Raw genomic sequence first — 23,348 nt, 5'->3', positions numbered from 1 at the left:
TATTGTTCACTCTTTAACACATTCCCATGTGAATGGGATTCTAGAACTATCAGCCCTTCTCCCCTATCTAATTTTGTCAGTCCTTGCTCTTGAATTTCATTTATATAGGCTAGTCTTTTTGTTATTTTACTACATGGTTTTGTTTTTTATAATCATAACATATTCAGCTCTGCCCTCAGTCTTTCTTTCAAGCTCTCCACTTACTAATAACAATCTTGGTTTAAACATTTAAAATGTGGTTTACATTTCTATGGATAAAGTATAAACAATTTGTCCTTATTGAGTATACCTTGAAATTAATCTTTGATGTTTACTTGATATTTCTTTAGAATCTTATATGTCAAATTTTCTATTAAGTTCAGATTTTTTTGCAACAAAATCCTAAAAGTCTGATAATTCATTGAATGCCCATTTGTTGTTGTTGTTCAGGATTCTGCTTAACTTTGATGAGTATGATATTTTTGGTTGCAACCTTAGTGCTTTTGCTCTTCAGTATGTAATGTTCCAAGACTTGAAGTCTTTTAAAATAGCTGATGCTAGGTCTTGTGTGATTCTAATTGTGGCTATGTTGTATTTGCATTCTTATGTTTTTTTCTTTATCTGAGGGTTTTGGAATTTAGCTGTAATCCTGATAAGACCTCTTTCAAGTGGTGATTGTTGTATTTTTTCCCCCTCTTTTATTTTCTCCTCTTGTTCTAAAATTTTGGGACAATTTTCTTTTAATTATTTCTTGTGTTATTATAATAACATCCTTTTTTTTTTTTTTTTGATCATAGCCTTCCAGTAGTCCAGTTTTTGTTATGTTTTCTTTTTTTTTCTTGATATGTTCTCCAGATGTCTTTTTTCTTATGATAAAACTCATATTTTCTCCTATTTTTTTCAATTCTTTATATTTTGTTTTATTATTTCTTGGTCTCTTAAAATTTTGCTGGCTTCCCCCTTTCCCAATTCCAGTTTTCAAGGAGTCATTTTCTTAAGACTCTGGATCTCCTTTTCTAGTTGTTGACTTTCTTTATTTGTATAATCTTATTTTTCTCAGATTTAAAACTATTTTAAAGTTTTTTTTTTTCAGTCTCATTTGATTTTTAAAGTCTTTTTAAAGTTCTATGAATTCTTTTTTAGACAAGTGACTATTTGATATTACTTTTGGGATAGGAGAGTTTTTTTTTCCCTAATTTCACTATCCTCATCTAAAGAATGAACCCCAATTTTCCCTAATCCCATAGTAACTTTCTATAGGTGTTTTGGTTTTGTTTTTCCCTATTTGATCTGCTCATTTTGTAGCAGGTTATTGGTGTAATCACCTAGTCCTGGGAATGGGGAAGAGGCCTCTGGCTTCAGGTCCTCCTTAGTTCTCCCCTCTGGCCTGGAAACCCAAATCCATAACCCGACCTTTGTATAAATGCTCACACTGCAGTGTCCGTGCCTCCACACTCATCAGGTATGAGCTGGTTTCTTCTCATCCAGGGCTGCATCTTGGCAGCATAGCTTGGTCCAGTGTTTCTTATTAGCAGAGGTTCCTTCAATCTCTCCCCCTCCCAACCTCTCCCACCAGTCAGTAAATTCCCTACTTTGTCTGGAAGATGAAAAATCCTGTGTCAGGGACAGAGGCTACCTCTCAACTCAGTTAACCCCAGGGCTCACCTCTTGTTGCTTCAGTTAGAACAAAACTGGAGATGTTTATACTTCATGGAGACCAAACCTCTGATCTGGTATTTTTCTTTGGATCTTCTCCAAATGTCCTAAGAAGATCATTATTCTGCCTCAACTTTCATTTGTTTTTAATTCTTTATATTTGCCCTGCAATGCTAATTTGTCTTGTTTGTGGGGGAAATCTGGATGATTTGGAATTTGTTGACCTATGCTGCCATCTTCTCAAAATACTCTCAACAACTTAGAATACTCTCAACAACTAGTTCTTAAAGGAAAAATTAAAGAAATGTTACAGAAAATAAAATTATAATAATAGGGAATCTTAGTTTTATCTTTTTTAAACTAACCTAGATGAAATTAATGAAAAAAAAGTAAACAAAAAAGAAGTGAGATACCTGAATTCAGTCTTGGAAAAATTAGATGTAATAGTTCTCTATAGAGTACTCAATGAGAATAGAAAAGAGTTTATCTATGTTTTTCCACACAGATTTATCCTTTATTAAGGCATTAAAATGTCGTGAAAATTCAGAAACGCTGAAATATTAAATATATTTTTATAGGCCACAATTTCTATAAAATTATATTAAAAGGCCTTTGAAGAAACAATAAAAATCAATTCAAGAATTAAAAAAACTAAAATTAATCCTCACCAAGTAAAAAACTAAGTAGAATCCTGATTATAAAAGAAAGGATTAATAATATATATTGAGAGCCAAAATCCATTGGATAAATAAATAAAATTAAGAGCTTTAAAAAATACACACACACACACACACACACACACACACACACACACACACAGAGTACACAGCAAACCATTAGCCAAATTGATTGTTAAAACATCACTTAGAAAATCAAGTTAACACTATCAAAAACACAAAAAGGAGTAAAAGAAATTGTTAGCCATGATTTCACTTGATTTTGGACAATTAAAATTGTTATATAAATAGATAAATATTCAGAAAAATTTCTGAGTACAAATAAAAGTTCTTCATAATACCTTAAAAAAGGTATTATGAACTCTTAGCAGATTGAGGGAATAGAAGCAGATGGATTAACAAATTAATATTAAACAAACATTTGAGGAATAATCAGTTCTAATCCTTTAAAAATTGTTATAGGCCAGAACTCTGAACTTGAAACAAAGGATTCTTACAAGGTACTAAGTCAGTGAAATTGATAGAGCCAATAGTTATCTAATTTAGCATGGTTCAGTATAATTGATTTAATCCTACAAGGAGATGTTATGGGCCACAACTTGAAACAAGGTACTAAGTGGAATTGAGGAGACAGTGGTTAAATCTAGTTTAGCATTGATTTAATCTTACAATAAATAATGGTTTCCCAGTGATATGATGATTGATGTATACTAAGTGGATAGCATATAAGCAAGAAGCTCTCAGGGCCAGAGAGGACAAGTGCACTAGAAGCTCTCGGAGCCTCAGCAAGAATCAGAATGAGGCAGGCTGTCCCCCTTCCCTTCTCCACTGAAAGCAAGATCTGGAAGGCCTCCACAAAAACTAGCCGAGCCCCAAGTGAAGGAGACAAGACTTGGAAAGATACAATAAAGGATGCATTTGGGGTGATTACTGAACTGAAAGGAAGGCTGCCTCCAGAGACCCCAAGGAAACCCCAACAAGAGAATATTACATTTTAGAGAAGAATATTACAAAAAATTATTTGAAAAAGTAAGAAATGAAGGGATTCTACCAAACTCTTTCTATGACATGAGTATTTTTTTGAGATATTATCCTGGGTGTGTTAAAATAGGGAATGCAAACTATAAACCAATCTCTCCAAAATATTGAAAAACAAATATTTAAAATGAAGTGTTAGTAAAAAATTACAATGATTATATGTAATTATTAAATTGGATTTTTATGAAGAATATAGTACTAATTAAATATTATTAATATCAAGAAAAACAAATCATATGATTAGATTAACAGAAGTAGGTATCCTTTGAAAAGTTATAATATCTGTTCTTGTTAAAATACTAGAGAAGCTATAAATAAATAATTAGTATCTAGTTGAAACCAAGAGCTAGCATTATTTGCAATAATGATTAGTTAGTTGCCTTGTATTATTATCAGGTTTAAAATAAGGATGTCTATGATCACCTTTTGCTATTCAATTTAGTGTTAGAATTGCTAGATATGCCAATTAGGCAAGCAAAATAAATTGAGTGGAGAAGTATGAGCAAAGAGAAAATAAAATGATTACTTTTTTGTTGATAATATGGTGACTTAGAGAACCTAATAGACTAACTAATAAACAAGATTTCAAAAGAATCATGGAAGTTAAAATGGACAGTTTTGATTACATAAAAAAAGTTTTTGCTTAAACACAAAAGTGGGAAAGGAAAAAAAATGTTAAAAATGTTGATTCAACAACTGATCCCAAAGAATGGCAGAAATCTCTGATTGACTACACTAGATCACCAAAATAGTGTTTATAGTATAAGAAAATTCCTCTTCAAATAACATTTATTACTGAAGATGGGAGAATAGAAGCAGCAATTCAGCTGAACTCTCCTAATATTCTAAACAATTTAAAATTACTACCTCAAAAAAAATTTTGGTGTAGCAGAATCAACCAAAAATTAATGGTGAGATATTTTTCCAGGTTAAGACAACTTAGGAGGTGGCAGGAGGGGTTTGTGAACACTGGATGAGAACCAGGTTTGGAGACAGCAGTCAAAGTGGCAATGATTTCTGGAACTCTCAGACTGGAGATGGTAGGGAGGTCAGACAATTAACTAAAGAGATTACAGGGGAGCCTTTGCTGGCACAGGATGCAGGACTGGGTGCTGTGGTACCTCGATTGCCTACTTCGAGTTTTTTAGTTTTGTACTTCCAGGTAAAATGTGCACAGAAAAGTACTGGAGAAAATAACACTTAAAAATGTTTAGTTGCTTTGTCATGTCTAACTCCCTATGACCCTGTTTGAGGTGTTCTTTGCAAAGATCCTAAAGTCTGCAGTTTCCTTCTTTGGCTCCTTTTATAGATGAGGTAAACAGTGTTAGGTAACTTGTCCAGCATCACACACTTGATAAATGTTTGAGGGAGGATTTGAATGCAGGTCTTCCTCATTTCTACCTAGCTGTCTTCCCCTTAAAAATAGAATTGTACTAATGGTAAAAGAAACACAAAATTCATGGCAGCAAAGAACTTCTTAGAAAGCAGAGTAGGCCAAATGGAAATGGAAAAGGGGATACAGGTATTCACTGAAAAAAACTCCTTAAAAAGCAAACTTCGGAGGGGAAGGTGGAAGGAAAAGCAGGCTGTGCCTGCTTCTCATAACTTCCAGCCTCTGCCAAGCAGCTGGGGCCAGCACTGGACAGGAGCCTGCAGCAGCATATTTTGAGGCCAGATGGCCCATGGGACAAGAATGACGCACCCTGGATCATAGAGTAGCAGGCAGATACATCTCAGTCCAGTGACTGGCACTGGACTGAGAAAGATGCTTCTAACTGTTGCATTGGTAAACTGAAATGCCTGTTTCTGTAACTCAAGTGCAAGGTGAAAAGGACTGATGGACATTTTGCTACTGTTACCTTGACCTTTATTGACAAAGATGGAGAGACAGAGCTTTTCATGGATGGCAAAGATACCTCATTGCTAGAGGAGACAATTCAGGATTGGCAGTAGTACTATTTTGAGAACACAAAATCTTTAGCTATGGGGCACACTTATTCTAAAGTTAACTTCTGCAGGATTATGAACCACCCAGCAGCTCAGTTCAGTTCTCTTCTGTCTTGCAGCTGTGACTGCCAGGATTGTACCACCTCAGCGATTACTGGAGTCTAGGCCCCCTTCCCATTCATCTTCATTTATTTGTATTTGTGTTCTGCTGGATGGGATCAGACAGGAATTCTCTTTAATGTGTACATATGCTAAATAAATATAACTTTAAGGGAAAAAAAACCAAATTGGCCAAATGAAAAAGAGAGGTTCAAAAGCTTACTGGAGAAAATAATTGCTTTAAAATTAGAACTGTGTAAATTTAAGCTGATGACTTCAAGAGATAAAACTAAATAATAGAATTAAGTCAAAAAAAATGAAAAAAAAATAAAAGAAAAATTGAGACTTCTAAGGCTTGGTTCAAGAAAGAAAGAAGAAAAGATCAGCAATCATTTTTGTACTTCTTTAAGATAAATTTTTTACCCCTAGGGGATTTGAGACCCTTCCTTCCAATTTGCAGCTTTTAAACCTTCTATATATGCTTTTTCCTCATTAGAATAGAAATTTCTTGAGAACAAGAATTGTTTAGATTTTCCAGTTGTATCCATAGCAATTAATATAGTGCATGACACTGTGTAAGTACTTAATAGTTATTCATTCAGATTTTCCAGTTCCCTTAAATACTGTCCACTCCTTTTTTTATCTACATATAGCACATAGACTTTCAATTTATCCTTTTATGACAGTTGTCTTTATTTTTATTTTAATTAAATTTTATTTTTTAAAGAAGAAAACCTATTTTTACTTACCTTCCTTTCTCTTATAAGTGTAAAAGAAAAACCCTTGCAGCAAATATGCATAGTTAAGTTAAACTAATTCCCACTTTGGACAGGTCCAAAAAAAAAAAAAAATTGCTTCTCATTCTTTACCTTGAATTCATTTCCTCTCTCTTGGGATATAGCTCACATACTTCATTTTATACTTAATACTTAGCACAATGCTTAGCCCTTGATAGGTACTTTAGAAATAGTAGCTGATTGCCTGACTCTGGAATCATGTTTGACTATTCTATTGATCAGAATTCTTAAGTCTTTCAAAACTGTTTGTTTTTATAATGTTGATATTATTTTTCCTTATTATGTTCACTTTACTTTGTATCTACTCATGCAAATCTTTTCAAGTTTCTTTGAAGCCAAAATCTTTTAATCAATTTTTATTACTCAGTAAGTATTTATCATTGCACTGAAATGCCATAATTTGTCATTCCCCAATTAATATGATACTTCATTTGTGTCCACTTCTTTGCTACTATAAAAAAAGAGCCGTTACAAATATCTTTGTACACATGGCTTCTTTTCTTCCTTTTTTGTTCTTTTTAGGATTGTAATACTAGTGATTTAAAAAAAAAGTGTACAGTTTCTTGACTTTTGGATGTAATTTCAAATGATTTCCCAAATGGCAAGACAAAGATTTCATTAATGCCTTACCTATCCTATTTTTTTAATATTTGTAATTGTTTTTAAGTCATATTTGCTAATGATTTGTTTTATTGTTTTTTCAAAATAAAGCCCATCTTTTAAAAAATTATTTTCTTTCAATTTTATTAATCTTTTGTTTTTCTAAATTTATTTTTGTTTTGTTTTAAAAGATTTTAAGATTGTTTTCTAATTCAACTAATTGATTTTTTCCTTCTTTAATTGACAAAAGTGTTTTATGGATTATTCTTTCACAGTCCTGTTCTTTAGAATATTTGTCTCTGATTTAATTTTAATCATTTATTCAGTATTCATAATATGCATTTTTTGTATTATGATCATTAAAAGGTAAGTATTTAATATTTCCAGTCTTCTATATTTCTTTGTAAGGTTTGGACATCTCCATTCTTAATTCCCCTAAAAAATGAAAAGCCTGGTACTAATGTAATATTACATAAAATTTATATTTAATATGTTCTTAGATATCAGATTAAGGATCAGGATTGGAACTGGACCAATGATTTCAGGAATATATAGGAATATACTAGGTAAGGAAACCCACTCTATCAAAATAAGTTAACATTTTCTTTTCTATTTTCAACCTTAGAGAGTTGCCTAGGGCATTCTAAGGTTAAATAATTTGTTTTAAGGTCATGCAGCCATCAATGTCAGAAGTAAAACTTGAATCCAGGTCTTTTTAGCTCCTAGGACAGTTTTCTACACTACTAAATTATCTATATCTTTATATCTGTATCAAAATCTCTTTATACACACACTCTATATGTCTATGTAAATACACAAACATATGATTCAGAATTTTTGCTTACATTTATTTGAAATATGTACTCAGGAACATAACTTTGAACTATATTTATGCCTTATCTTTACTAATAAAATAAATTGTTTTAATCCTTCTATAAACTTTTCCAGAAATCCTTAAGCTTTGGAAAGTGTTTTTAATATTTTTAAATGTTTATTTTTAATCATAAAATATCATTATTTAATAAAACACAACATAATATTAAATATATTTTTATGTTTAATAGATAACATTTGAAATGGAAATATACTTTTAAAAAGTTCCTAATAGCTGCAAATTTAATTTAAATCTTGATTTGTGTAGAATTGAAAAGAAAACTTTTCTTACTTGAATGTATTGTGATCAATTGTGGGAAAGGTTTTGTATTGTTAATTCTAATCAGTTATATATGGCTTACTTTGTAAAGTGAAAAAAATGTTCTGATTGCATTATGTGTTTTTGAATGTTTGGTTGACACTTTTGCACATTTGCAAATACAATTCTTAAGATCAAATATATTATTTTATGTTATTTTATGGCAAATCACTTCTTCCCCCTTTTCTCAGAAATTGATCACCCATGAGAGGTTTGAAAGTGCCTGTGAAGAGTTGAATAATGCATTACTTCGAGAACAACAGGCCCAAATGCTTCTGAATGAACAGGCACAGCAACTTCAGGAGTTAAATTATAGACTAGAACTGCATTCCAGTGAGGAAGCGGACAAAAACCAAACTCTTGGTGAAGCTGTTAAGGTATGAAAATATCTCTTGTATACAAATTTTATTACCTCTGTGTACAAGCTTTTGTGAAAATATGTATTTACTTATGTATTATAGGGAATAGATTTCAAACTGTGACATTTCCTCCTCTTTTGCTTCAATAAGATATTTAGAAGCATGAGCTGCTGTTGCTCTTAGAATGTATAAATATCAACAAGCAGGTTTTCTTTCTGAAATGACTTATATGTACTTCAAATATAGTTTTTGTTGATATCTACAAACAACAAAGTAGGTTTTTGTTGATAACTCAGTAGAAATTTAATTTATAATGTTATCACCTAGTTATTCATTCCTCACTTTTGTCAAACCTGTCATCAGTTTCTATTCCTATAGTTTTAAACTCCAAATTTCTTTTTACTTCAGATATTCTTTTCTTCTTGAAGTAAAATCTAATGTTCAATAGTATATGCTATGAAAGTAATAGTATTAGTTATTCTGTAAATAAATTAGTCCTGGCTATCTGTTATGTAGGTTATTGGTACATTAAAAAAAAAAAAATCACTGACTTTCCTAATTAGATAGATGTTAGAAAACTATTTTATAAGTTAAGAGTTTTATGTTTCCTTCTCAACATGGTTGAGTGTGATAATTGAAAGAACTCAAGCATTCCCACTTGTGAAAAATAGTACATAAACATGTTAAGAAGAAAAATAAAAAATACTGTCTAAATGAACAGACTGTCCAAAATAGAAAATCATCAATGGAAATAAAATAAAACAAACAAACAAACAAACAAAAACCCTAGTTGTTTTTTTTTTTTTTTTTCCTTTTTGGTGAGGCAATTCAGGCTAAGTAACTTGCCCAAGGTCACCCAGCTATTAAATGTTAAGTATCTGAGATAAAATTTGAACTCGGGTTCTTTTAACTCCGGGGTCAATGTTCTATTCACTGTGCCATCTAACTGCCCCATCTGATTGAATTTTTAAAAAATATTTTGAAACATTTGAATCAGCTCAACTGCTAGAAACAATGCAAGATATCTTCAAATGAATAAATAGAATTTAAGAATTTATCAAGAATTTACATGAATATCACATGATCAAATAAAAGTAAAATAAGCATTTGAAGAAGTTAAAGAAAATAATGTTTCAAGCTTAAAATGAAAAGATAGAAAAAAAGGTTGAGAAGAAAAATAACACTACCAGGATGGAACCTATAAAAGAAAATAAACAAACAAAAACCTCAAGAACAAGCACAGAAGCTTATGACAAACTAATGAACAAGAGAAAGGAAAAAAAGCATACAGTGCTGAGAAATTTAAAACATAGAATGTCCAAAAAAAAAAAATTTCCCCTCCAGTATATATGCAGATCCAAGAGAGAGACTAGGAAGATAGATTAGATCAATATGTCATGATTTTATTGTTTTTGAAATCCCTGGAAATTTAAAAAATGAAAATCTCCTTTATGTAATCAAAAATGCCCTGGATTAGGAGTCATAGGCTTCCACTTCCAATAGCAGCTTTGCAACTTACTACATGACTTTAAGAAAAATCATTTTTGCTTTAAAGATTCAGGTGTCATCATCTATAAAATAAGTGTTTTACTAGATGACATCTGATAAAACTATATTCTAAAACTGTATCCCAAGAAATTTTTAAAGGATGTTTTATAGAATTAGGAAAAATATGTTTTCAAATATAAACAGGAAGAATCCACTGGACTGTGGCAAGGAAGAATCCAAGATTTAACATGGCTACACCTGTAATTTAACACCAATATTAAGATGATAAAGAAAAGTTACTTCTACCTTTCAGAATTTAAAAATTATTTATTGAAGCAACAATTGATTTTTAAATGAAGATACATTATAAAGCTTAGAAATACAGCTGTAATCTCTGAATTAACTATGCAGCTAAAACTCAGAATTTTTTCTAAGAAGCAATCAAATTAAGTTTTCAGATAACATCTATTTCAAGAGTTTTCAAACAATAATCAAAACTTCCTATTCCTCAAGTACTCAAAAACAATTTATTTGTATTAAATTGAGATGTTTTGATTGGTGCCTATATAAGAAACTTCTTTTAGCCTAAATTGCATACTGTTTTAGAAGTGTATTTCTGAGAAACAGTAAGAAGTAAAAAGTTAGGTACATATTGGGATGGAGTAACCCAGTAGAAGATGGAATAAGAGGGGAATTATCTAAGCCCAGAGCAAAGCTGCTATCATTAAAGAGGAAGACTAGTTTAAAAAATTTCCAAAGTTATTACTTTATCAAGTATTTGAAGACCTTACATATAGAAAAGAAATTATTTTTATTTGTTCTGCTTAGCTCCAAGCTAAGCAAAATGATGAGGAACAAGTGAAAGTTGCAGTGAGAAAAATTAGAACTACTCAAATGTCTTTTGAAGTGATGGATTTTTTTTCCCTTTAGAAGTTTTCAAACAAGGGGTGAATGATCAAGATGCAATCATTGTTATTCCAGAATCTGTCACATTAAAAAAAAAAACCCAAAACATTCATTTGTCCACTGAATTTTCTTTTAATGATAACGTTTACCAAAATATATTGTTAGTGAAAAGCTAGAAAGCAAGTAAACATTTTTCAGGTTTGAATATAAATGCTATTAAGAAGTGCATCAGCTTGTCATTAAGCCATTATTCTGAATCTTAACCAGAAACATTTTTGAGATATGAAATAGTCAATTAAGAGATTTTATTTTGTAATTTCTAATTTATTGTTTACCTTTAACATTCTTTTGAAATTTTTGAGTTCTAGTATCTTTTTCTTCCACATTCTGCCTCATTTGCTGAAAAGGCAAGCTATATGATATTAATTATACATGTGAAATCATGCAAAACATATTTCTATATTAACTATAGTTCAAAAAAAGTAAGAAATATTTTAAAAGTAACAATTATATTTCAATTTGCCCTGAGTTAACAATTCTCCCTTGAGGTGGATAGCAATTTTTCATCAGATTTGGGATTGTCTTAGATCATTGCATTGATCAGAGAAGTCAAATCTTTCATAGTTGATCATTACTGCAACATTACTGTTACTGTGCAGAATGATCTAGTTCTTCTCACTTCACGTGGCATCATTTCATATAGATATTAATGTTTTTTCTGAAACTAGCCCCTCTCATTATTATTTAAAGCACAATGGTATTGTATCACAATAATATGCCAGAACTTGTTCAGTCATTTACTAATTGATGGGCATCCTACTATTTTATTGTTTTTGATATCTTCTAACACAGTGGAGTTTCCTTGATATTATCTCTTTTAATTAGGGGTTTTTTTTTGGTTGTTGTTTTTGCTTTGTCTGAGATTAATTACTACCCTTGCCTTTTTTATTTCATCTGAAGCATATTAGATTTTGCTCTGGCCCTTTATTTTGATACTGGATATGTTTCAAGTGTGTCTTTTGTTGTGTGTCTTTTGTAAAAACAAAAAACCAAAACAAAACATTGGTGGATTCTGGTTTCTAGTCCAATTTGCTATTTACTTCCATTTTATGAGTGAACTCATCCATTGTTAAGATTATTATTTCTTTACATCTCATTTTCTTTTTTTTATTTCTCTTTCTCTTTTTCCTCCTCAGAAGTCCATTTTGTTTCTAACTATTGCCTCCCCATAATCTTATCCTTTTTTGTTATTCCTTTCAACTTTACCCTCTTCTACTACTACTTTCCTATTGGGCAAGTTATATTTCTATACAGAGTTGGGTGTATTCTTCCCTCTTTGAACCAATTCTCATGAAAATGAGTTTCAATCAGTATAACCTGAAAGCTCTTTCCCACAACACATTTTTTTTTTTTGCCTTGCATTGTAATAATAACTCTTTCTTGTGTGCCTCTTTTTTGCCAAAAAAAAAAAAAAAAATTTGTCCATCCTTCCTCTCCTTTCCCATTTCTCCCAGTGCATCTGTCTTTCTTATCCTTTGGGAATTTTTAACCTTAGCTCTCTGGCTTTTCAGCATACCATATTCCAAGCCTTTCACTCCTTTAATATGAAATTTATGACATCTTGACTGTAGTTCCCTGACATTTGAATTGTTTCTTTCTGTCTGCTACCAGTATTTTCTCTTTGACTTGGGAGCTCTGGATTTGACTCTAATATTCCCAGGAGTTTTCATTTTGTGATCTCTTTCACCAGGTAAATCAGTGGACTCTTTTTAAACTTAAATACAAAATAGGAAAAGGGAAAAAGTGCTATTTGCACAGCAGAATATAGGAGGAGATTCAAAATATAAAGCAATCAATTTCCATTTCAAGAAAGCCTACATAATAAATCCTATATATGGTATTCAGATATGATATCTTGGTGTGGTTTTTTTTTTTGAACATAATTTTCAGACCTATAATTTTTAGATTATCTCTATTTGATCTATTTCCCAGATCATTTGTTTTTCTTGTGAGATATTTTATATTTTCTTCTATTTTTTTCATTCTTTTGACTTTTGCTTTCTTGATGTCTTACGGAACAATTAGATTCTACTTGCACATATCCAGTTTTTAAGGAATTGTTTTCTTCAGTGAAATTTTGTACCTTCTTTTCCATTTGGCCAGTTATGTTTTATAAAGGACTCTCTTCAATGGATTTTATGCCTTTTTTTTTTTTAAGCATTTGATCAATTTTTAAAATTGTATTTCCTTTCTTTCCCTTGTTACAAGTCAAGACAATTTTTAGCATTCATTTTTACAAGATTTTGAGTTCCAAATTTTTTTCCTCATTCCATCTTTTTCCATCATCTGAAGATGGTAGACAGTTTAATATAGTTTATAAATATCATTTAAAACATATTAGTCACAGTTGTAAAGAAGAATGATCAATAGCAAAAAAAAAAAAGTTAAGTGAAAAAATTAACATTGTTGTGTATTCCATCCATTCTTTATCTGGATATGAATACCATTTTCTTTCATGAGTACTTTGTACTTGTCTTGATCGTTATGTTGCTTAGAAGAACTGAATCATTCAAAGTTGATCATCACACAAATTCTGATATTATATATAGTGTTTTCTTGGTTCTTTGCATCAATTCTTACAAGTCTTTCTGGATTTTTCTGAAATTTGCCTGTTCATCATTTCTTATTGCATTCATACACCACAGCTTATTTAGTCATCTTCCTATTGATGGGTATCCCCTCAATTTCCAAAATTCTTCAACCACAAATAGACTTGCTATAGAAATTTTTGTATGTGTAGGTCCTTTTCCTTTTTCATGATATCTTTGGAATATTGACTCAGTGATATTGCTGGATCAAAGGATATGCATAGAGGCCTATGGGCATAATTCCAAATTGCTCTCTGGAGTGGTTGGATCAGTTCACAATTGTACCAGCAGTGAATTAGTGTCCCAATTTTCTCACATCCTCTCCAACATTTATCATTGTCCTTTTATGTCATATTACCCTATCTGATAGGCGTGAAGAGTATATCAGAGTTGTTTTAATTTGCACTTCTCTAATCAAAAGTGACTTAGAGCATTTCTTCGTTTGATTTCTTCATGTGAAAACTGTTTATATTCTTTGATTATTTATCAATTGGGGAATGACTTGTATTCTTATAAATTTGGCTTGGTTTTCTATGCATTTGAGAAATGAGGCCTTTTATCAGAGACACTTGGCTGTAAAGCTTTCTGCTTTTTCCTTCTAATTTTGGCTATGTTGGTTTTGTTTGTACAAAAGCTTTTTAATTTAATATAATTAAAATTATTTTATAACTGATTTGGTCATGAATTCTTTCCTTTTTTCATAGCTCTGATAGGTAGACTCTTCCTTGCTTTTCTAACTTGTACATTCACAGTTATGCTATTTCTATGTATTTCTTTCCATCCTTCCTCCTCTTTGTACTTTGTCTCCTTTCATCTTTTTTCTCAACTATGTATTACTTCTGTCTACTACTACTTTCCTTCCACTATTTCCTTTTTCCATCATACTTAATTTTTTTCTCTCCTATTTCCTTGTATGGTAACATAGATTTCTATAGTCAACTGATAGAATATACAATTCCCTCTTTGAGCCAATACTGATGAGAATAAGATTTAAGCAATGGTTTTTACCTACCCTCCTATCTTCCCCAGCACTGTAGTAGGTTTTTGAACCTTTTCATGTGAAATAATTTATATAATTCTACCTCTCTCTTCCTTCTGGACCCAGTATAATCTTTTATCATCTCTTAATATTTATGTCATTCCCTCAAATTCACCTTACACCTATACCTTCTGTCTATGTGTATTGCTTCTATTAGTTATGTAGTTTTTAAGAATGATAAATATCATCTTTCCCTATTGGGATGTAAACAGTTTATCTGTATTGAATCCTTTTTGTTTTCTTTTCCTTTTTGACCTGTTAATACATCTTTTGAGTCTTGATATTAGGGGTCAATTTTTTGGTTTAGTTCTGGTTTTCTTCTTATGAAAGCTTGAAATCCTTCTATTTTATTGAATGATCATTTTCCCCTTAATGTATTGTGCTTAATCTTGCCAGGTCAGTGATTTTTAATTGTAGTCATAGTTCCTTTTCCTTCCTGAAATAACATGTTCTGTGACTTCTGATCCTTTAAGGTTGTAGCTGTCAGATCCTTTGTAATCTTGATTGTGCCTCCCTAATATTTGAATTGTTTCTTTTTGACCACTTGTAATATTTTTCCTTTGATCTGATAATTCTAAAATTTGGGTATAATGTTCCTTGAAGTTTTTATTTTGGAATTTCTTTCCTGAAGTGATTGGTGTGGATTCTTTCTGGGCCTATTTTTTCACTCTGATTATAGGATATCAGAGCAATTTTTCTTACTAATTTATTTCTTGAAAGATACTGTTTAGGCTTATATTTTGTTTATGGCTTTCAAATAATCCAATGATTCCAACATTGGTCTCTCCTGGATATATTTTCCATGCCACTTGTTTTTTCCATGAGTATTTTCCATTTTTTTTCCTATTTTTTCATTCTTTTGAATTTGTGTGATTGACTCTTGTTGTTTTATAGAGTTAGCTTCCATTTGGTCAATTCTAACTTTTAAGATGTTATTTTCCACAATTAGCTTTTGTACTTTCCCCCCCATTTGGTCAGTTATACTTTTTAAGGAGTTGTTTTCTTCAGTGAGATTTTGTATCTCCTTTTCCATTTTCTATTTTCCATTTTCATTTCTACTTTTTAAGCAGTTTTCCATTCTGCTGACTTTTTTTTTTCATAATTCTCTTGTATCAGTCTCATTTCTTTCCCCAGTTTTTCTTCTATCTCTCTTCTAGGATTTTTAAGTTCCTTTTTTGAGCTCTTTCATAAATTCTTTCTGGACTTGACACCACTTCTCGTTTTTCTTTGAAGTTTTACCCATAGGTGTTTTGACATTGTCCTCTTCTGAGTTTGTGTCTCATCTTGGTCTTCCCTATCACCAAAATATTTTCTTAAGGTCAGTTTCTTTTGTTATTGTTGTTTGGTTTATCTCTTTTTATTCTGTCCTTTCCCCTTTCCTTTAAATTGGAGCTTTGTTCCCAGGAGTCAGGACACTGCCTCAGGGCCCTGGAGGCTGCACTCTGTTGCCCTGAGGTCCCCAGGGAGGCTTAGTGCTGTATTGAGAGAGTGGGGTGGGAGACAGCTGGTGCTGCTGGATGTCAGAGGGGCTCTGCTGAGCTAGTGCTGGGCTCTGGAGGTGTGGGGCTTCTGCCTTTGGGGTTTCCCTGAAGAATGTGGCAATTTGACCTCTGTACACTGCCTCTCTACTCTGGGGTCAGCTGAAGTGAGGCAGGAGCTGTGTTGGAGGGTGCCTTATGGCTTGGGCCCTTGTGGTTTGCTCCAGGCTAGAGTGTGTTTGTCTGGCTGATGGAGGATGCCAGTTTGTTCTGGACTCTGCTGAAGGCAGTGGTGGCTTCTGTTGGAGGTCACTGACTCCCCCAGCTACCTGTCTTCGCATTGGTGTTCATCCACTCCGCCATGCTGGACCTCAAGATCTTCTGTTGTTTTGCTGAACAGTCCTTTTGCTGGTTTGCTGAATTGGGGCCTATTGGGAGGTTTCTATCCTTTGTCCTTTACCTTTGTCCATCCTTTACCTGAGGAAGATGGTTCCCTCCTGCCAATCTTCCAAGTATCTTGGGCTAAAAGATTATTTTACCTTGTCTTTTTGCTTCCATAGAAATTCTTGTAGCTTCAAGTCTAAACAGCCTGGGGTTTTTTGAGGCTTTGTTTGTAGCTGTTTTCACATTGTTGTCGTCTTGCAAATTTAAGTCTTGTTCTCTCCTGCCAGTGTAGTAGCATTTTTATGGTCAAATTATTTTTCGTTTGATCATTTTTCCAGCCTACTTAGAACTTTCAAAATTTGACTTAAAGGGTAATTTTACAATTTTTTTTTTTGAGGGGGAGGAAACATTGGGAAAATTCAGCTCATTGGCTACCTTAAATCTCCCACTTTGACTTCTCCCCTTTTAAAACATTTAGAATCCTGCATTGAATTGAATAAAAATTTCACATTACTTAATTTTTATTTGAATTCTTAATTTAAAAAATTATCATTCAGATTACTACTTTGATTTGTTTTTTGTATCCAGAGATCCAGAATGTGCCATTCTCACACTTGTACTACTTTTCTAGATTCAAAGTACTTCAGTGCGTGGGATTATTGCTACAAATCAGAATGAAGTAGGGAGATGATTTATATTTTCTGTTATTAACCTGTTTTTTAAATGTCAGAAGTCAACACAGTACCATTTTTTTATATTAATCTTCTCTAAAGGGTCAATATGTTGAGTGTTGAGCTGATACTATGAGAACTGGGAACTTTATAGTCTAGCATTTGAGGTAGAGTTACATGAGTTTTTCTAGACTAAAACATATTGAAATCAAAAGCTATTATATGGGATAAAAAAAGGGTCCCACCATCATACCCTTGTACTTCAATTCAGGTGCTGTTGAACAGAGAGGAAGGAAATCACAAAACCATGCTGGTTGGCTCCAATGCAAATCTGTGTTATCTAATTTCATCTGGTCTTTCTCTGTAGTAAGCTAATCCTTAGTTGGTTTACTGTCTTTCTCTACACCTTCCAGACCTTGTCTTTCCTCCTGCCATTCTCTCCTCTTCGTCCAACTGCCCTTGCTCTACTTGCTGTGTCTTAGTACTTACCATGTCTACTAATTACCTCCCATGGTTTCAATTATCACTCTGTGGAGATAATTATGGCTGCAGTTTTCGTGAATTCTAGTTTCATATATAACTGAAATACACTTAAAACATCTTTTCAAAAAAAGGTTCATGTACTCTAGGTTAAGAATCCCTTACATATAGAAAGTCTCTATTCCATTTAGGGAAAATTTTCTCTTTGGCTGATACCTTTCATGAGGAATGTTCTTCCTCTATGCTTTGCTTTATATTAATCTCTCATATATATGATTTCAACTTTTATGTTTGATAGAGACCTTTATTACAAGGAGGCATTTTGAAACACTGTATCTACTTTTTATATATAGTTACCTAATAGGAAGGACAGAAAAAAAACAAAAACCTTTTTTTCCCTATGTCTTTAATCAGTTGTATTGCTTTAGATATACGGTCTGCTGTAGAATTGCTGTAGGTGACGCAGTGGATAGATCATGGGGCCTGGAATCAGGAAGACTCTTCTTCCCAAGTTCAAATCTGACATAGACACTAGTTGTGTAACCCTGGGCAAGTCAGTTAAACTGTTTGCCTCACTTTCCTCATCTATAAAATGAGCTGCAGAAGGAAAGGACAAATTACTTCAGTATCTTTGCCAAGAAAACTCCATGTGTGGTCACAACAAGTAAGATGTGACTGAAATAACTGGAATGCTGTTTGATAAAAGAAGCCTGTTTATTTGCTATATGGTCTTCCAGAATGCATTGGATGTAGGTGCAGATTATCTCAATAAGATTTTTGTTTAGATGTAAAAGTGGATATGTCAGCTGGTAGCTATTAATATTCTCTCATTCATCAGTTGTTCATAACAGTAAGGTATGGAATTTTTCTAATCCATTAATATCAAAATTTAAGTGCCTACAGCTCTGATTTCTATATTTGGACTTGTAAGATTCTTTCCAAATTTATTTAATTTAATATTTCAGTTTTCTCATTTATCATATTAGGCACTGTGTTGTTAAGAGTCCATATGTGATAATTTTACTGCTATTATTGGTTAGACTATATTAAATGTTGCTAGGTCTTTTCCTTTTTTTCCCTCTTCTCTTTTGACTTCTAGTTTCATGCTTTTGAAATGACTTTGCATAGATGGATCACTTACAAAGTCTTATGGTAAGATTGATTTTCCTTCCAATATCTTTATTTTTTAATTTTATTTTTGGTTTCATGATGAGGTGATGGTATCTGAATTTTCTATTTACCCCCTTCCTTAATGGCCTAGAAATGAGTTTATGTTCTAAGCCAGTGTTTCTCTTGATTTTCATAGCTTTCTACTTTGTGAGAAGATATATGTTTAATATCTTAATGTGTTTAGGGTCTTTTTTGTTAAAATTGATTTACATTATTGTGTTAAATGTCTTAGGAAATCTTAACTGTCTATTTTATCATTTTTCATTCTTCAACACTAACATCTTGCTTAAATAGGTTCAAATTGGAGTGATCTTTCTTGTGTCATATTAATCTCATTTTTATTCTTTTTCTTTGATACTGACTATTCACCAACAGCTTTTTTTTTTTTTTTACAAATGATTCTCATATCAATTATTTCTCATTTTTATCTATTAAAATAACATTAATTTTTTTATGAAGTAACTTGGTATTACCATAGATAATGTTTTTTTGAATTTCTCAAAGTACTCACGATATTAGCTTGAAGTTTATATTTATTCTATAAACTTTTGATTACTTTCTTTTTGCTTCTAAACCTGAAACCAAGATAATTTTCATCATCTTCTATTATCATCTTTTCATTAAAGTATTGAAGCATATATTGATTTAATTTGGCTGATTTTATAGAATTTATGTAGAATTCCTTAATCTTATTCTATATAACAGTTTAAAACTCATAACTTGCAATTATTTTCATGATCTTGCAAATGTTTATCCTAGTACTACAATATAAGATGATCAAACGATGAAGGAAATTTTGTTTCTTGTTACGAAAATGTTAAAGCCAAATATGTTAATTCTTTTGTTTCTCCTAAAAAGTACCTGTTAGCCATTCTTCCATTTAGTACTAATTTCCTTTTCTGATACATGTCAAGATCAATATTATTGATTTCCTCTAGAAATAGGTCTGATCATTGGTCACTCAACAATGTTCTCATAGTTTGAGTTCCAGCAGTGAAGTTTAATAACTTTGTATGATACTTCTGCTGTTACTGTGGAGACTAGATGGCATCGTGAATATAACATAGGAACTAGAGTCAACAAAACCTAATCTGGCCTTAAACATTTATTGTGTGACCCTGGACAAGCAATTTAGCTTCTGTTTTACATAAAATACTCAGCTTTCCAATGAGAATAATAATAGCATCAATCTCATAGGATTATTGTGATGATCAAATATAAATAAAATAAAGTTGCAGACAAAAATGCTTTGATTTAATTTAGAATGTTTACTTCCTAAAGAAATCCTATTCTGGATTTCTTCATATAAGAAAAAAATTTTCTTTAAATTTGTAAAAATCATTCCTTTTATTGATTTGTGGTTCAGTGATTATATGTACTATTAAGTATAAGACTTAGTACTATTTTAGGTGACATACACTGAAATTTTATTTAAATGTAGAGTACTTACATGTCTTGCTTGATGGGATTATTGACAAAATAAAGATGAAAACCTAACAACTAGATACGTTGTTATCATTTTCATCTTGTCCATGTAATGGTTAATTCAGAGTTAAACTCTCAAACACTTAATTTTATCTGAGCTTGAACTTACCTATATTCCTGGTCTCACTCTCACCATTGGTTCTCTAGGTTATAAGAATTACTTAATTCTTTCATTGCTTCTTGTTCACAGCCTGGTAACAGCCACCAAAGACTACCATGGCTTTATTACATCTGTCTCCATTGTGTATTATGGGATCTTTCCCATTGCCTCAAACTTTAGTTTCATAATTTAGTTTCATACTTAATTTGGGCATGAAAAATTAAAAAGGAGAAAAAAAAATGAAATAAACCTTTTTTTTTTTTTCTAGAAGTTAGGGTATAGAAATAAATATTTTCATATAAATGAGTTGGGACCATTCTTATTGTTAAAATGACACAGATTTCATCTCTAATTATATATATAATTTTATAGTTTAAAATTAACTAAAAATCCAGTGATTACTTCAAGTTGCCTCAGAGGAACAATACATTTAAGCTGTAAAATCTTAAATGTTCAAAAAGATGACATAATATATTTGTCATTTCAAAATTTTCTACACTAAGGAAGTAATAGTTATGAATAAAAATATTAATCACTTGCTGGTGAAAAGCATTTTATGCCTTTTTGAATTCATTAATTATAAAATTAGCATCAAAAATTTTACAGAAACTTTTAAAACAATAAAAATGTATTAATTTTTTCATGATTAAAAAGGTTGTAAGCAGATTGTTATACAGTCATTTTGTTGATGACCTAATTCATGCTAATAATAAATATCTATTATGCCAGCCATTTTTACAAAGTTGGATTATTAAAGCTTTTATTTAATATAATAATCCTATTTTCCATTTTAATTCTAATATTTTTATTTTCCTAATGGAATATACCATTGAGATATTTAAGGTAGTCAATTATAGTTCTATATCAGGAAGAACTGAAAAAGTTTTTTGTAAAATACTTGTTATATATTATTATAATCTGTTCTAAATTCAATATGTGAATTCATTAACATTTATATAGTGTTTACTAGGTACCAAGGATTGAGGTAAGTAATTTTAAAAATATTATCTCATTTGATCCTCACAACAACTCTGAAAAGTGGGTGCTGTTATTATTCCCATTTTACAAATGAGGTAATTGAGACAAATAGAGAGTAAGTGATTTGCTCAAGGTCGCACAGATTACAAGTTTCTGAGAACAGATTTGAACTGCTCTTCTTGACTCTATCTGGTATCTTCTCTCCTCTCTTTGCTAAATAGGATATCATGGCACAGAACATGAACTATAAATAAAAAAAACTTGGAAACAAGCATAAAACACAATCCAAGAGAGAGCATTTATCTTTTTAATTTAGAAGAATGCGAAAATATTCTTTCCATTCTTATGTGAATGAAAAAATAATTTATTATAAATGCCTACTATATGGTAGGTGCTTGAGATGGAAAGAAAAAGAGTGAAATAATTTCTGTTTTCAAAGAGCTTAAATTATTATGCAATGAGATATATATATAAAATGGCAACAGTGAAGGAGGGTTTTTTGGTAAGGGAAACTGGAAGAGTGATACGTGTGAGACAATATGTTCATTGTAGAAGTCCGGGTTGTGCTGCTCTGATATACCTTCAGAGAACCTTCTGGGAGGTGGAAAGAAAGCAAGGACTTATGTAGGGGGAGCTTCATAGCAAAAAATCACAGAGTGGAGGGAGTGTCATAGTAAGATCAAGACCAACTAGATAGATTGAACTTTCACCAGTCAGTACAGCTTAGCTTCAGGGAGAAAGAGATGGGAGTAGGGGGAGGGAATGAAGAAGGGAGGGAGAAAAAGAGAGAAAATACTTAAGTCTGTCTTGAGACACAGTCAGTTCTTTCTCTGGGTATGGATATGATTTTTAATTTCTTCAGAGTAGTCATGAATCATTATATTGCTGTAAATAGCAGTCATTCACAACTAATCATCTCAGAACATTGCTATTTCTTTGTATACAGTATATTTCACTTTGTTTGAGTTCATGGAGGATTTTCCAGATTTTTCTGAGAGCATCCTGCTCATCATTTCTCACAAAAATATTATATTCCATCATAATCACAAAAACCAATTTATTCACACATTCCTCAAATTAAGGCTATCCCTTCAGTTTTTGACTTTTTGCTTGAGAGGTGCTAAAATATTTTGGTACATATAGATACTTTTCCCTGTTAAAAAAAAGTCTCTTTGGGGATTTATGCCTTGTAGTAATAGTGTTAAGTCAAAGGATATGCATGATTTTATAGGCCTTTGGACATAGTTCATATGTTTTGATCATTTATCAACTGGGTCTTGGCTATGGTTTTTTTTTTTTTTATACATAAGAAGAATCAAATCAATGTTTTGAGAAATGAAGCCTTATAAGACGAACTGTCTTCAAAATTCTTTTGCAATTACTATTGTTAAATATTTCCTCTTCATTCTATTCTTTCTCTCCTTTTACTCTATCTCTTCTCAAAAATGTTTTGCTAGAGAAGATCTAACTCAGTTTCAATTGATCAATGATGGACAGAAGCAGCTACACCCAAAGAAAGAACACTGGGAAATGAATGTCAACTGTTTGCATTTTGGTTTTTCTTCCCGGGTTATTTTTACCTTCTGAATCCAATTCTTCCTATACAACAAGAGAACTGTTTGATTCTGCACACATATATTGTATTTAGGATATATTGTGACATATTTAACATGTATAGGACTGCTTGCCATCTGGGGGAGGGTGTGGAGGAAGGGAAGGGAAAAGTCGCAACAGAAGTGAGTGCAAAGAATAATGTTGTAAAAAATTACCCAGGCATGGGCTCTGTCAATAAAAGTTATAATTATTTAAAAAAAATCCAATAAAAAGTATTTTGCTGCTGACCACTCCCTCCCACAGTATGTTCTCTTCTATCACTTTCCTCCTTCCCATAATCCTTTCCCCTCCTATTTTTCTGTAGAATAAGAAAGATTTTTGTAACCCATATTGAGTGGGCATGTTATTTACTCTTTGAGCCATTTCTGATGAGAATAAGGTTCACTCAGTCACCCTTTCTTCCCTGCATTTTCTGCATCTTTTTATGGCAGATAATTTATACCATTCTCTTTCTCTCTTTCCCTTTCTCCTAGTATATTCCTTTTTCATGCCTTAATTTCACTTTATATTATCTCTTCATATTCAACTCTCACCTGTACCTTCTTGTAACTGTCATAATAATG

At 31.8% G+C, this 23,348-nt stretch overlaps 1 protein-coding gene across 3 annotated transcripts in view; it reads left to right on the top strand.

The window, feature by feature from the left end:
- Positions 1-23,348, top strand: part of CCDC171 (coiled-coil domain containing 171) — a 451,802-nt gene that overhangs the window by 234,424 nt on the left and 194,030 nt on the right. For all 3 annotated transcript variants that reach the window (XM_051987110.1, XM_051987103.1, XM_051987118.1), the window contains one exon: positions 8,177-8,362. In XM_051987110.1, coding sequence (XP_051843070.1) covers positions 8,177-8,362 — 186 coding nt within the window. The remainder of the gene's footprint in view (positions 1-8,176; positions 8,363-23,348) is intronic.

This window comes from Antechinus flavipes, chromosome 1 (genome assembly GCF_016432865.1).
Source record: "Antechinus flavipes isolate AdamAnt ecotype Samford, QLD, Australia chromosome 1, AdamAnt_v2, whole genome shotgun sequence".
Taxonomy (NCBI): domain Eukaryota; kingdom Metazoa; phylum Chordata; class Mammalia; order Dasyuromorphia; family Dasyuridae; genus Antechinus; species Antechinus flavipes.
This window is presented reverse-complemented; position numbering and strand designations above follow the sequence as displayed.